This window comes from Schistocerca gregaria, unplaced genomic scaffold (assembly GCF_023897955.1).
Source record: "Schistocerca gregaria isolate iqSchGreg1 unplaced genomic scaffold, iqSchGreg1.2 ptg000632l, whole genome shotgun sequence".
NCBI lineage: Eukaryota > Metazoa > Arthropoda > Insecta > Orthoptera > Acrididae > Schistocerca > Schistocerca gregaria.
In genome coordinates this window covers 132,755-144,997 of record NW_026062018.1, presented here as the reverse complement: position 1 = coordinate 144,997, position 12,243 = coordinate 132,755, and the positions used below count along the sequence as shown (strand labels likewise).

At 48.5% G+C, this 12,243-nt stretch overlaps 7 protein-coding genes across 7 annotated transcripts; 3 read left to right on the top strand and 4 right to left on the bottom strand.

Annotated features, from left to right (window-relative positions):
• Window positions 1-595: 595 nt before the first annotated feature.
• Window positions 596-2,131, bottom strand: LOC126317461 (actin-related protein 2/3 complex subunit 2-like). The gene is made up of 4 exons (XM_049993126.1): window positions 2,029-2,131; window positions 1,506-1,744; window positions 1,215-1,438; window positions 596-1,152 (listed from the first exon to the last, which is right to left on the bottom strand). The coding sequence occupies exons 1-4, from the start codon at window positions 2,100-2,102 to the stop codon at window positions 811-813; spliced, it is 879 nt and encodes a 292-aa protein (XP_049849083.1). The 5' UTR covers window positions 2,103-2,131; the 3' UTR covers window positions 596-810.
• A 258-nt stretch (window positions 2,132-2,389) lies between these two features.
• On the top strand, window positions 2,390-5,899 carry LOC126317490 (uncharacterized). Its single transcript, XM_049993157.1, has 3 exons — window positions 2,390-2,836; window positions 3,178-3,256; window positions 3,326-5,899. The coding sequence occupies exons 1-3, from the start codon at window positions 2,474-2,476 to the stop codon at window positions 5,680-5,682; spliced, it is 2,799 nt and encodes a 932-aa protein (XP_049849114.1). The 5' UTR covers window positions 2,390-2,473; the 3' UTR covers window positions 5,683-5,899.
• A 70-nt stretch (window positions 5,900-5,969) lies between these two features.
• Window positions 5,970-6,770, bottom strand: LOC126317515 (probable transcriptional regulatory protein Ddes_0536; the record flags this gene model as incomplete). The annotated part of the gene is made up of 1 exon (XM_049993189.1): window positions 5,970-6,770. A coding segment is annotated over one exon (801 nt), but the record flags the coding sequence as incomplete, so codon positions are not given.
• A 228-nt stretch (window positions 6,771-6,998) lies between these two features.
• Window positions 6,999-9,053, top strand: LOC126317489 (dual specificity protein phosphatase 5-like). Its single transcript, XM_049993156.1, has 2 exons — window positions 6,999-7,640; window positions 7,733-9,053. The coding sequence occupies exons 1-2, from the start codon at window positions 7,174-7,176 to the stop codon at window positions 8,049-8,051; spliced, it is 786 nt and encodes a 261-aa protein (XP_049849113.1). The 5' UTR covers window positions 6,999-7,173; the 3' UTR covers window positions 8,052-9,053.
• LOC126317514 (uncharacterized) lies at window positions 8,068-9,426 on the bottom strand. Its single transcript, XM_049993188.1, is given in 3 exon segments — window positions 8,068-8,340; window positions 8,460-8,636; window positions 8,638-9,426. Coding segments are annotated over 3 exon segments (1,239 nt in total).
• A 312-nt stretch (window positions 9,427-9,738) lies between these two features.
• LOC126317458 (uncharacterized) lies at window positions 9,739-11,330 on the bottom strand. The gene is made up of 3 exons (XM_049993123.1): window positions 11,162-11,330; window positions 10,996-11,088; window positions 9,739-10,919 (listed from the first exon to the last, which is right to left on the bottom strand). Exons 1-3 carry the CDS (start codon window positions 11,306-11,308, stop codon window positions 9,885-9,887), a joined length of 1,275 nt encoding a protein of 424 aa, XP_049849080.1. The 5' UTR covers window positions 11,309-11,330; the 3' UTR covers window positions 9,739-9,884.
• Window positions 11,331-11,400: 70 nt separating this feature from the next.
• LOC126317464 (uncharacterized) lies at window positions 11,401-12,042 on the top strand. The gene is made up of 4 exons (XM_049993128.1): window positions 11,401-11,483; window positions 11,548-11,583; window positions 11,652-11,808; window positions 11,870-12,042. Exons 1-4 carry the CDS (start codon window positions 11,430-11,432, stop codon window positions 12,040-12,042), a joined length of 420 nt encoding a protein of 139 aa, XP_049849085.1. The 5' UTR covers window positions 11,401-11,429.
• The last annotated feature ends 201 nt before the right edge of the window (window positions 12,043-12,243 follow it).

Below are 12,243 nucleotides of genomic sequence, written 5' to 3'. Positions count from 1 at the left end.
TCTGAATGCAACCTGACCAAGGCGCTCTATCGTATCAATATTCACCAATATTCAACTCAGTACTCTGAAAATAATAATTTCGCAGAAAACAATCATATCGAAACTCATCGTCGACTTGGCGCACATACTTTTCCAAGGTACAACCGAAAAAAATATTCCTACGTGGTGCTCAATGAGAAACCGAAGCTAAGGGCCAAATAAGGCCAAAACCAAACCGAGACCAAGTTAAGGTCAAATCAAAACCAAGCTAAGACTGAGCCAAAAGAAAATAAATTGTGTTCATCCTTCAATTTGAAGAATCACTGAACGGCACTGATTTCTCTTCAAGTGCGCAAAAAACAAAACTCACCAACATTCGTGAAAACGGTTTTCTCTGTTCCTGTCCCAGATATATAATGCACTGTTGGAATTCATCGATCCAATTATGAGATTATATGAGACTCCCTCAGAGAACCAACCAGATGCATCGAATGTTTTGATAAACTCGCAAAAATTCCTCGTGACGCTCAAACGCATTGAAATCCGGGAAAAGCTTGCAATAGAGTATCATTAAGTTACTCTAAAAAAATTTTTAGCTGTGTATAAAATTTGATAGTTAAAAATATGCCAAGTATATATGCGGATTCAACAAGAATCAGTACAACATGGGTTGGCAGCTTAGTCTACTTAAAAAAAGCTATACACTTTTTTCATGTAAGACAAAAACTAATAGAGTCTACAAAGCATATTTGTAAAAAATTGATCATAAAATGCTTTAAAACACACATAATTTCTCCTTGTGAAGATGTCGTCATCAGTAGTTCATACTTATTACTTAGTTGTGCGTGTGAATGTGCGGCCGCTAGCTGTTTTCTTTTCCTTCGGTAATTCTTGCTTCGCACGATTGAGAATTTTGAGTAGAGCCTCGACACGCAATCTCATACGAGTATTCAGTTGTGACTTGCTACACTTAATGTGATACATCAGATAGTTGCGGAGCATCAGTATTAAATTGATGGTCTTATCTCGAAAGTCTGCCTTATAGTGTCTTTCGAACAAGACACAGGTAATGTAGCCATCTGCTTTCTGTAAATTCTTAATAGAACTGATCTCTCCTGGCGGCGTTGTAGAAAAATCAACAGCTGGTGCACCGCTGACGGATTTTTTAAATTCCTTCAATGCAAAAAAGACGTTAGACTGAAGACAAATAATTTAAAAAAAAAAAAGAGACGTACATTGAGAAAGACTTTGCCAAAAACAATATCTTCAGAGTCCTTGAAGTTTACAGTAATAACCACAATGACACTTTCATCCTTGGTTGTGATAAATGTTCGATCGTCGCCATGAAAGGGTATGTCAAGTAAAATTGATTTTTTAGCCTCCACTGCCTCGAAAGTATGGTAAAAAGCGGAGGCGAGTATATGGCGTTTAAGCAGACTAAGCTCGCTAATAAGAGATGCTAGAAAAAATCGTATTAACGTATGTATATAAATCAGTATAGCTTTCTAGAAAGGAAAAATTCATACGTGGAGACGACGACAGGGTATCCAAATTCAACGCTAGGGTCACCGATGCATTTGGCTCTGGCTTTACCACATGATCTTTGTAAATAGCTTTTATGTTCTTCTCAACACCACAATCAACCAGCTTGTCGTAGCAGGGAACATCGATTGAAAGGCTAAGAACGTTTTTGTCTTTGGGTAAATTCAAATGAAAGATGACACCGTCAAAATCGGCACATGTTAATTCAAAAGGTGCGAGCTTTCTATTGGTAGACAAGTCGTATGGATAAAGAGACAATAAGGGTTAGAGATGAGAACGGTACATCAGAAGCGAATGCGCGCAATCTTTGAATTTTTTATATATTGAGAAGGACGAAAGAGGAATGAGGAGACAGCAAATGCTGAGCACCGATTAATGCTCTATACCACAAGTAAGCAGATGGGTGAGGTGTAGATACAAGCACTAAAGGTACGTTAAGCAATCGGAGAGCAGAACTCATCCCTGCATTCTGAAGAAAAAAACTGCAGCGTTCAGGATGTTACGTACCCATCTTTCAATGAGCTAATGCAGTTGTTTAGCGTAGTTTCGACTATGTGGTTAGACTGCTCCAAGAGAATCATGTTTGGTAAAGGATGCTAGAAACGAAAATGTAATAATAATAAAACAATATCGAATACCACGGAGACAAATGTGTATTGTACACATGTACACAAAAAAATCAAGTTTATAGTGAGTGACGTGAATGCAAAAATAAGTCTAAGATGACTTCACATATATTCTTACGTTAAAAGAGTTTTAGTTTTTATTGCAGAGAGATGTCTTGGTATCTACGCGAAATAGGATAACGAGTAAGAAAAAAAATTTGTCAATTGTATGGATGACATATATTTAACGTTAGTTTATACATTTTTTTCACTCTAAGCTTATACACAAGCAGCCTATACTGGTTCGGTATATACTGCAACTTCAGGAATACCACAAGTGTAGACTTATGGCGGCATCGAACTTTTATGTGTCCCTGCCCGTAGATCCATCTGACCTTTGTTTGAAAGGATTTGCCCAAACCAAAGAAGCCACTTTTGAAGAAGCAGACATGAATACATTGAGTGCCGATAACGGTCTCGCTGATGGTACTCAGCGTAATGGCGTGGAGAACGATTTCCAACCAATTGACAGAGTCGAGTCAACGACAAATAAAAAAATAGCTCCGACATCTGCTGCGTATGAGTACTCAAGAGAAAGCATGCTTTTAATGTATAGAAAAGATTTTACTTTGACAGATGATTTTGAACACCAGCAGTCCATTACTACTGAAGAATCATTGTTGCCAGTGGCGTTTGTAACTCCGAGTGATGTGCGTTATGCAAACCCGTCATTATGTGTGTTCGTTTATGAAGGGTGGTCTATTTCGTGGGGGAGAGTTTTTTTGTCTATAAGAGAGGGTGGCACGCACGTTTGGCTGCGAACGCGTAGACAAAAGTGGGAAAGTGCCTGAAGGAGGGCGCGCGTGGATAGAAATTGGAAGAAAAAATCTTTTGAGGGTGCTCTGCTTTTGAAAGAACTTTTGTGATTTTTCCACTTTTCATACATGCACATAAATGTTCATACGCTTTGCGCATGCCTTAGACATGGTTGTTTTTTTGACATAAAATTTTTTTTGCGTAAAGTGCTAAGCAACCGTTACGTTGAAAATAGGTTCCTAATGACCGGTACCACCACGGCTCGACGTACAGGGATTCGCACCACACTGCCGCTAGAGAGGGTGGGAGAGGAGGTATGAAAGCGATTCATTGTTGTGAGGTGAGAGAGGCACGATTGAAGTATTTTTGACTTTGTGTTTTAGAATTCAAAAGGTTTAATCGGCCTTTCAAGGCCGCAGCGGAGGGGAAGGGCTGGAGTGCAGGCGGGCCGAGAGTGCCCGTTGCGGTGGATGGAGGAGTCAATGAACAGACGGCTAGGAAAAAACACGGCAAGCAGCAGCAGGTAGGAGCAGACGGTCATTTGTACGCTGAAAGTACGGGGGCAAAATGGGGGAGAGGACCGTTATCATCCAGAGGTGGCACGGGGGAACACAGATGGATAGTTGGAGACATGTGGAAAGGGCAACATGAAAATTTAGAGGCTGGAAACGAGGATTCGAGATCAGGCGACGTGAAATCTCTACGTCCGCACAAACATCCTACGAACAATCGTTCGTCTATATTTGAGTTGGAGAATAGTCGTCGAACCAAGGCGGGGAGAGGTGGCGAATCTGTACATCGAGAATACAATCAAGGCGCCAGGAAGAATTTACCTCCGCTGCAATATCACTTGCCCCTCGCGCAGGATCCTGGGACGAATTTTTCAAGACATGCGGAGGAGAGGGGCGCCGAGGTGTTGGATTCATCTAAGCCGGGGACGCCAAGTCAGACAAAGAGTGGAAATCAGTGGTACTACTTGGACATGAAAAAGACGGTACAAGGTCCGTGGTGCGATGTCAAGATGAACGAGTGGCTTCCATACTTCCAGTATTCGTTGCTGGTGTCTAGATCGCCAAACGGCCCGTGGACACCGATTGGTCAGCTGTTTATCGAGATGGGAAAGAACCCGTTTACAGATTGCCCTATTGAGACGTATCTTAAAGAGGGAGAAGACTCAGAGCTGAAATTTCAGGTTCATCAAGAATATCAAAATTTAACTGGAAAGTCAGTAATTTCATCGTCTCCGAGAAGCGTGATGCAAATGCCGTCTATCAAGTCAGCAGATGAAGAGGCGCACGAAAAGAGAAAGTACGTGCCAGCCGACAGCGCGATGGGAGAGACACTAAAGGTTGAGGAGCTTTTCGGAGAAGATTCGAATAACGCTCGTTGGACAACAAAACAGCAGTCGTTGCCCGTTGTAGATCAATCGAACATGTATTATTTGAATCAACAGAGGTATCAACAACAGCAAATGTATACGATGCAGTTACAACAGCATTTTCACCAGTTCCAAATGCAGTTACAGCAGTGCCAGCCGTCGTCTTTTCAACCGACGACACAACCCCCTCTAACACCGAAATCAATGCCACAACGCACAATATCATCGGGCGTACCGATTACCTCCGACTTTTCTATGCACGAGCAGCAATCCCCGCATTACTCTATTGCTTCTCAGCCTCTTTTGACGCCTTTTTCGAATGCCTCGCCTTCGGAATCGTCTGAACAAACTGGATATAGCGTCCCGCAAAATCGACAAGACTGTCTCCGCGTCGACCTGAATAATCACGCCGCGAGCCGCCCCGTTTCATCGTCGACCGCTTCTCCTCAACCTTGGCCATCTACGGCTTTCGACCGAGTCGTGGTATCCAATCGCGGCGAATCCCAGCAGCTAGACGGCAGCGACTCGGCAATTGTTACCTCTTGTGAGGGTCGTACCCTGTTTTCAAGGGCTCAAGTCACTGGCGATTCAAACTCGTCTCTCAACGCAGAAAAGCCGCTCGGAGGCCGAACTAACGAGCCACAACGCGACGAATTGCTTCCATCCTCTCCAAATAGCGCAACTGGAAAGACAAACGACCATTCCTCCGACCGACGTTATCTACCTCTACCCGTCAAGAATCTTACTAGGTCTGTCGCGTCCTCCGACTCGTCTCATTCCTCCGAAACTGTTCATGCTCCCATGGAGCAACCTCTACCCAAGGCCAAGCCGCCCTCCTTGTACGAGATACAGCAGGAAGAACTCAGGCGCAAAAAAGTCGAAGCAGCGCTTCAAGAAGCCAAGAAATCACAAAAGCCTCCCTCTCAGCAGCTGCCAAAACAGTCGCATGCAACCTGGAACTTGCCAGATACCGTCTCCGGAGGCGCCTCTGAATCGACCACCAAAGTCAAATCCAAGTCGCTTCGAGAAATCCAAGAAGAAGAGCAGAGAGCTATTGCCGAGTTAGAAAAACAAATGGAAGCTACCAAAATCAAGGGGCCTACTCACAGCAGCGGGTTCCAAGGGTGGAACAAGGTCTCTTCTGCAACTCCGGCGCAAGATGAAAAAAATGGTATTTACTTTTCAAGCAGCGATTTTCCTTCTTTGAAATCTGCTATGTCCAAACAATCTACCACGCCGCCCACCCACAAGCAAATGCCAACGACTTGGAGTAGCGTGGCGGCGTCCGGCGGGAAGCTCAAAAAGCAGCCTGCGAAGACCAAGACGTCACCTGTCGAGGGATTCTGGGATTACGAGAGCTGAAAAACTGAAGGGCACAAAATGTGTGTAAAGGGGTTACAACACAAAGAACAGCGAAGACCATCCGTCCGCGCAGATAAGGCGACGATTGCACCAATTGCCATGCTTTCCTTTAATCGGTCCCTGCCTCCTGTCAGAGGTACAGAAGGGGGCTGTATCTACACTACTCACCTATATCACGTTCAAAATAGAAGAATCAACAATTTCACGAAAACCCAAATTTTTTGTTTGTATTCCTATTGTACAAGTATTGTTTGTGGTTTTTAGTAGTGTACGTTCTGCCGCGGCTGTCATTCGGCATTTGAGAGAACGGCATTGTGGAACACCGATTCGACACCGTCTATTTGCATGAGGGCGTCTAGCGCGTTCTGAAATTCTGCACATTCGTCCGCGTCTGTGATATGGACGGACACTTTGGGGACGTTGCAGACTTCTCCTGAGTTGACGCGGATGCCGGCGGACGCGAGTTTGGCTTGGACGTCCGAGACGGTCTCTTCGTTGGGCGAGCAAGAGATGGTGGCGATGTGGTTCTCGTGGTCGAAGGACACGTCTTGGCAGCCGGCGTTTATGGCGGCTTCAAATATGTCGTCTTCGGTTTCACCTTGGGTGTCTATCTCTATTTTACCAATCTTATCGAACAGAAAGTTGAATGATCCGGTTTGGACCATGTATCCGCCTTGCTTTGCTGCCCACGAGCGCAGGTTGGCCACGATACGGTTTCGGCTGTCGGCGGCTGTGGAGACGACGAAGGCGGCTCGACTGGGTCCGTAGAGTTCGTAGGTCGCGAACTCGAGTTTTCCTGCGTATTTTCCGAGGCCTCGAGCGATAGAGTGTTCGATGCGGTCTTTAGGGAAATTGACGGAGCGCGCTTTTTGTAACACGGTCGACAGGTGGGGGTTTTCACTTAAGTCGGCACTTTTGTGTGCTTTGACGCAGGCAATGATTTCTTTAGAAATTTTGGCGAACAGCGTCGACTTGGCTTGGTCTTTTCTGGCCTTGTGATGTTGGATGTTGGCCCAGTGAGAGTGTCCGGCGAGAGGGGGGGGGGAGGTTGCGTGCAGCAGTCGTAGACGGGTTCGGTTTTGTGCTTTTTGCGGTCAGTTATGTTTTTTTTTTTTGTGGTTTTCGAGCGTACCTAACAGGGCGGCGTGAGGGGAGCGGTTGCATTTTTGAAGGGGTAGCGGGCGTTTGCAGGTTCTACTGGGCACGCAGGAGAGGCGCATGAAGGTGGTGTGGGGGGCGTGCGGGCAAAATTGTGTTAATAAAAAAACACAAATATTTTTCGTTTCTTATTTGTGTGGTTTTGGAGAGAAGGCGCATCAGGGTGAGGCGAGGGCTTTTCGCCGCATGGTCGAGAGATAGGGCTCGTCGGAGCGCGTGTTCCCTGAGTGCCGTCCTTGTATGGAGTACGGATAGCAGAATTCTCGAGGGTGCAGCGAAGTGAATTCTCCGGAATCTGATACAGCGAAATTTTACCGTGTCGTCTCTATATATATGTATACAAAAATGGTACATATGATTATAGGGCTATCATTGGTACGATGCATAGGAGAGAAGAGGAAGAGGCGACGATGCACTCAGAGAGGGCCGAGGAGGGCGATGAAAAGTTCGAGAGGGCGAAGAAAGGGCACGTGCAGTGGAAGATTTGCAGCCAATGAGGCCCACGTTGCGAGAGGCCGACGCATTGGCAATGTATTTATGCAGCCGGCGTCTCAGGTTCTCCCTTTTTTGTACGTAGGGAGTCAGGCGAATGCGGCTGACAAGAAGCTGCTTCGGTCTTTAAAAATTGAGAAGCTGTTATGCGTGAAGGAGATGAATTATGCGCCGGATCCGGAGGGGATAGATTTGATGTTTATCCCTATGAGTGACGACGGCAGCACGTCGTTGGATAGCGTGCTATCGCAGTGTTTCGATTTTATTAAGAAATCCAGGGAGTTGGAGAAGGGGTTGCTAGTTTATTGGTACGCGAGATTTTGGTCTCCGCTATGTATAGTGTGTGTGAGGAGAGACAGACGCGTCTGACGTTTTTTTTTTTTTTTTTTTTTTTTTTAAGTCGAGGCGGGGTGAATCGCTCGCCTACTGTCGTGCTCGCATTTTTAATGAGGTCCGAGATGATGACGCTGAAGGAGTCCTTCGATCTTGTCAAGAAGGTGCGCCCTCAGATCACTCCGTGCCTGGCATACATTAGGCAGTTGTTGGAGATCGAGCGACGCCTCTTCGGGAAGGTGACTCTTAACGAGTCCGAGCAGCCAAGCCTATTGAGTCTCGAGGAACGAGTTGAGAGGTGGCGCAAGCAAAAGGAGCGACGATCGAGCACCGGATCCGGATCTAAGGGGTTTTTGCAATCAGTGCGAGAAGTGTTCCATTGGTAGAGCCGTGCGGATGTATTTACTGTGTAAAATAAAGAGGCGTATGTGCAGAACTGTTTCGTTGGCTGAACAAATGCGTCTTGTTGGCCATGAACGGGACGAGGGGCTCTGGAACCCTGACCGTCCCATCGGCCAACTGGAAATTCTCCAAAATCGACAGAATTACGCGCGGAACTGCGACCGCCGTCGCGTTCAGTGTGTGGACGAACTCGGGAGACGTCCCCTCCTCTCGCCTGCACCTAATGTTCAAGCGGCGGGACTGGTAATCCAGACAGTTGGAACAGCTGGTCACCTTCCGGCGCGATGCGCAGTCAGAAAACACTTTTCAAAACGGCGCGCCTCTTCGGCCGATCCTAAAAATAGGAGCGCATCGAAAGGGCGCGTCCCTCAAGAGTTCGAATTGCTACGTACCTCTCCATATCCGTCTCTGTAGGGCATCCACGTCTCTATGTCGTACTTTCTGTAGGCCGGCGCGCCCAGGTCATCCGACGGCATGTCGATGGCTCTGAAGTGGAGTCCCAGCTCTTGCAGGAGCTCGCACTGGATGTCCAGGAGTTCCTGGTGCGTTTTTTTCGCTTTCTCCGGCCTCACAGAGGACGAACATTTCCACCTTGGAGAACTGATGGAGTCTATACAGGCCGCGGGCCTCGCTGGTGGACCCCGTTTCCTTTCTGAAGCAGTGGCCGAACCCGACCATCTTGATCGGCAGAGAGCTCTTCGGCAGGATCTGGTTGCTGTAGAAGGAGGCAAGAGGGATCTCTTGAGTTCCGACGAGGCACAGCTCGGAGTCCTGAACCGCATAGACTTGAGTCGCTTCGGTCCTGGGCTGAAACCCGCACGCCTCCACGTAAGAGTGGGAGATCAGATCCGGCGTCGTGAAGGGTGCGAAACCGTACTTAGACGAGACGAATGTCGTAGCCCAGTTGATGAGTGCGAGTTCCAGCAACGCCACGTCTCCCTTTCCATAATAAAATTTGCTGCCTCCGCAAAGATGAGAGAAAAAAATGCAGTTTTTCTCTGTCGCCAGTTCCAAGTGAGTCAGGGGTTCGAAGCCTTCAAACACGGGACGCGCGCCGAACTCTCGGACGATTCTCGGGGGCTCTCCTCGCTTCGGGATCTCCGGATGCACCCAGTTGGGCAGCTTGGAGGCCTCGAAGTACAGCCTCTCTCGCAGCTCGTTCAATCGAGATTTCGTTTCAATGGACTGAGTTTTTTTTTTTCTTCCTTCTTCGTCGACCGATCGGCTTGATCGAGCCAGCTCGCTCCTCGCGTGAAGCAGGCCATCCAGCTCGCTCTTCAGAGCCAAACTCTCTCTGTAAAGAGATAGAACGAGGCCGACGTCCGCATCGGACCCGCGAGCGGCGACGGACCAGCGCATCTGATCCTCGTGCTTCGCCCAGCCCTTGAAGTCATATCGCGGCTCTGAGGGAACGCGGTGTCAACTAGTCCGGGAGGGACGCATCGTGCAAAAATCGGCAGGACATACGGTGTTGTTTTTGGCAGATCGTTCGGACCTTCGAGCGCTGCGCGAGGCTTCTGTGAAAGAACATTTAGCGCCCCGCAGGAAAAAAAAAACGAACGCTCCACGCCCCGACAAAAAAACCCCGCATAAAAAAAAACGCTCAGCGCCCCGACAAAAAAATCCCGCATAAAAAAAAAACGCTCCGCGCCCCGACAAAAAAACCCCGCATAAAAAAAAAACGCTCCACGCCCCGACAAAAAAAAATGCAGGCAATTCATACAATAAAAAAAAATATGGACATTTTCGCGCCCTAAAATCCGACCCCGTCGAACAGGCGAACCAAGACGCACGCCTCGCTTCCCCGAGGGTTGCGATCAGCCGGAGGCGTGCGAGAGGCGCGCGATGCCACTACCCTCCTTGACAATCTCCAGAGACAGCTGGGGCAGAAACGTCATGCTCGGCGAAGTGATGCGGAGAAGTGTGCAGAAGCCAGATGACGGCAGCCTCCTGCCCCGCGGAAGGGGCGGAGGAGTAGGGGGGAGTGAAGGGGGTTGCGGAGGAGGTGCCGCGGCGACAGGAACGGACTTCCTGTTGAAGGAAGCCATCAACTCGTATCGACAAGACGGACACGTGTGATTGTATTGGAGCCAGGACCTGAGGCAAGACTCGTGAAAGGTGTGCTGGCACGGCAGGAGCCGCGCATCTTTCATAGAAGAGAGGCAGATAGTGCAGTTCTCGTCGGCCGAAAGATGGGAGGAGTCGAGTCGGGGATACCGGCAGTCCAGCTCAGACGTGAGTCTCCGGTACTTCAAGTAAGCCCTGATCTTGTAGACGAGACTGGTGACGAGCATCAATATCTGCGTGACGATGAGGAGCACGTAGAGATAAGAGATGTCCGAGTGCGTCGTCCAAAGGAGGCGAGAGTAATTGACGAAAGACACGAACAAAGTGATGCACTTGGCTGACAGGTCCGTCATGTAGTAAAAGTAGGAGCTGCGGTAGACCCAGTTGTTGCCCTCGAACGCAACGTCGGTGAAGTAAATGCCGTACTTGGTGAACGTCTGCAATATGATAACATAAAAGTTGAACACGACAAAAAACGCAAAAATCCAGCACTCGCGGTCTATGGAGGACCTCAAGACCTCATACCAGGAGGCCATCCAGCTGATGTTGGACACGAATAGAACCACCAGTAGCGCGCTCATGCGAAACGAGATCCACCAGTCCACGTTGGGCGCATAGTTGACCAAGCTCTTGAGGCGCAGCTGCGTCAGGTAGCAGAGCAACTTCATCGCCGTGATCGTCAATATCCAAAAGCACCACTTCACCAGCACATCTAAGCTCGGGTCGAATATTATCGGCACCAACAACACGTCAAAGAGGAGATACACAAAACGCTGGTACAGTTTCTTCGCGAAAAAATAAATCAACGAATATTAGTACGCATGTCTTTCTCGCGCGCGTGCACGACAGGCGCGCTCGTACCTGCGCTTCGAGCTCGGTGAGCTCTCCAAACGCAGCCCACTGCGTGAATCTGAACGCGAGGATGAGCAGCGCGAGGTAGAAATTGCTCATCAGCTGCACGAAAACCACCGCAATCCCAGCGTCAGCGCATCTGTTCCTGGAAAAGCGAAAGAAAAAAAGTACGCACAAAAAGGCTCAGGCGGCCATTTTTCGTGTGTTCCCACAAGGTCACCGTGTTGAGGGAGCGGATGTCCACGACGTCCGAGTCGATCCACAGGGCCGCCGTAGAGGCAGTCATGTACACGAGCGCGAATGCATCGAGGTTAAATTTCATGTCTTCATGTTAAAAAAAAACTGAAAGGCCTACAATTTTCACCGTGCCATATTTTTCGTTTTTGTGGAAACATAAAAGTTCACCGTGCGACATCCCACAAAAGCACGCTTTTTCTTTTGTAATGATTAATCCAGAAATTCCCCTGGCAAGAGCCAGAGCGTGCCAATTCGTAAAGGTATCCGCAGGCAAAATCACCGAAAAAAACGCACGCTCGACCCTCACTCACCCCGCGCCCGCAGCAATACTTCAAATACTTCAATGACTCAAGAAAGGAGGTGCGGAAAACACGCCGCCGTCGCTCCACACTACCCCCCAAAGCCCTTCCTCTCTCACACGCGCATAGGACTACTTGCCAAAAATGTATAGACCCTACTCCGTAGTCGTGTGGTGCGGAAACCCCGTCTCCATCAATCAAAACGGCCTTCAGGCATTCTTCAGAGCGCTCTCCGTAGCGGAGGCGACCGTGGTCACCTGGGACGCGCAGCCGCTCAAAGGAATCGGTACATCTCATCCCACACACGTCAGTCTGTACATACCTCACACAACTCACACACCCCCTAGACGCCGCCGCACCGTCGGAAAACCTCCCCATCATCGTTACCGTCTCCGGACTCATGTCGCGGGGACCGTCCGAGGAGAGGAACTTCCATCAAACGTTCGTGCTCGCACCCGACTTCGAAAACCAAGATTCGCCCCTCTATTACATATCTTGCGACCTGTTCAGATACACCTGACTTCGCCGGCGTGCACGTTCGGTGAAATCCCGCCGCGCACGCTGCGCTCAATAAAAAAAGTGTCACACTTGCCGTCGATGGTCTCCGGCCCGGGACGGCCGCTTCTTCACACGAGCCGTGACGCTCTGATGCACAAAATTCTTGTTCTCTTGAGAAATAGAGCTTACAGCGGTAAAAAAAAAATGCACACAACGAGTCCTG

Bases quoted from the DNA above. Each gene is read 5' to 3' on its own strand.
- LOC126317464 (XM_049993128.1), top strand. From the start codon at position 11,430: ATGATTAATCCAGAAATTCCCCTGGCAAGAGCCAGAGCGTGCCAATTC. The intron at 11,484-11,547 runs GTATCCGCAGGC...CCGCGCCCGCAG, and splicing joins GAGCGTGCCAATTCGTAAAG to CAATACTTCAAATACTTCAA. The intron at 11,584-11,651 runs GTGCGGAAAACA...ACACGCGCATAG, and splicing joins TCAATGACTCAAGAAAGGAG to GACTACTTGCCAAAAATGTA.
- LOC126317489 (XM_049993156.1), top strand. From the start codon at position 7,174: ATGTATACAAAAATGGTACATATGATTATAGGGCTATCATTGGTACGA. The intron at 7,641-7,732 runs GTACGCGAGATT...TTTTTTTTTAAG, and splicing joins AAGGGGTTGCTAGTTTATTG to TCGAGGCGGGGTGAATCGCT.
- LOC126317461 (XM_049993126.1), bottom strand. From the start codon at position 2,102: ATGATTCTCTTGGAGCAGTCTAACCACATAGTCGAAACTACGCTAAAC. The intron at 1,439-1,505 runs GTATGAATTTTT...GATTTTTTCTAG, and splicing joins TACCCTGTCGTCGTCTCCAC to CATCTCTTATTAGCGAGCTT. The intron at 1,153-1,214 runs GTACGTCTCTTT...TTTGCATTGAAG, and splicing joins TTGGCAAAGTCTTTCTCAAT to GAATTTAAAAAATCCGTCAG.
- LOC126317458 (XM_049993123.1), bottom strand. From the start codon at position 11,308: ATGAAATTTAACCTCGATGCATTCGCGCTCGTGTACATGACTGCCTCT. The intron at 11,089-11,161 runs GTGCGTACTTTT...GTTTTCGTGCAG, and splicing joins ATGGCCGCCTGAGCCTTTTT to CTGATGAGCAATTTCTACCT. The intron at 10,920-10,995 runs GTACGAGCGCGC...TTTTTCGCGAAG, and splicing joins TCACCGAGCTCGAAGCGCAG to AAACTGTACCAGCGTTTTGT.
- LOC126317490 (XM_049993157.1), top strand. From the start codon at position 2,474: ATGGCGGCATCGAACTTTTATGTGTCCCTGCCCGTAGATCCATCTGAC. The intron at 2,837-3,177 runs GTGCGTTATGCA...CGTTGAAAATAG, and splicing joins CGTTTGTAACTCCGAGTGAT to GTTCCTAATGACCGGTACCA. The intron at 3,257-3,325 runs GTATGAAAGCGA...TTTGTGTTTTAG, and splicing joins TAGAGAGGGTGGGAGAGGAG to AATTCAAAAGGTTTAATCGG.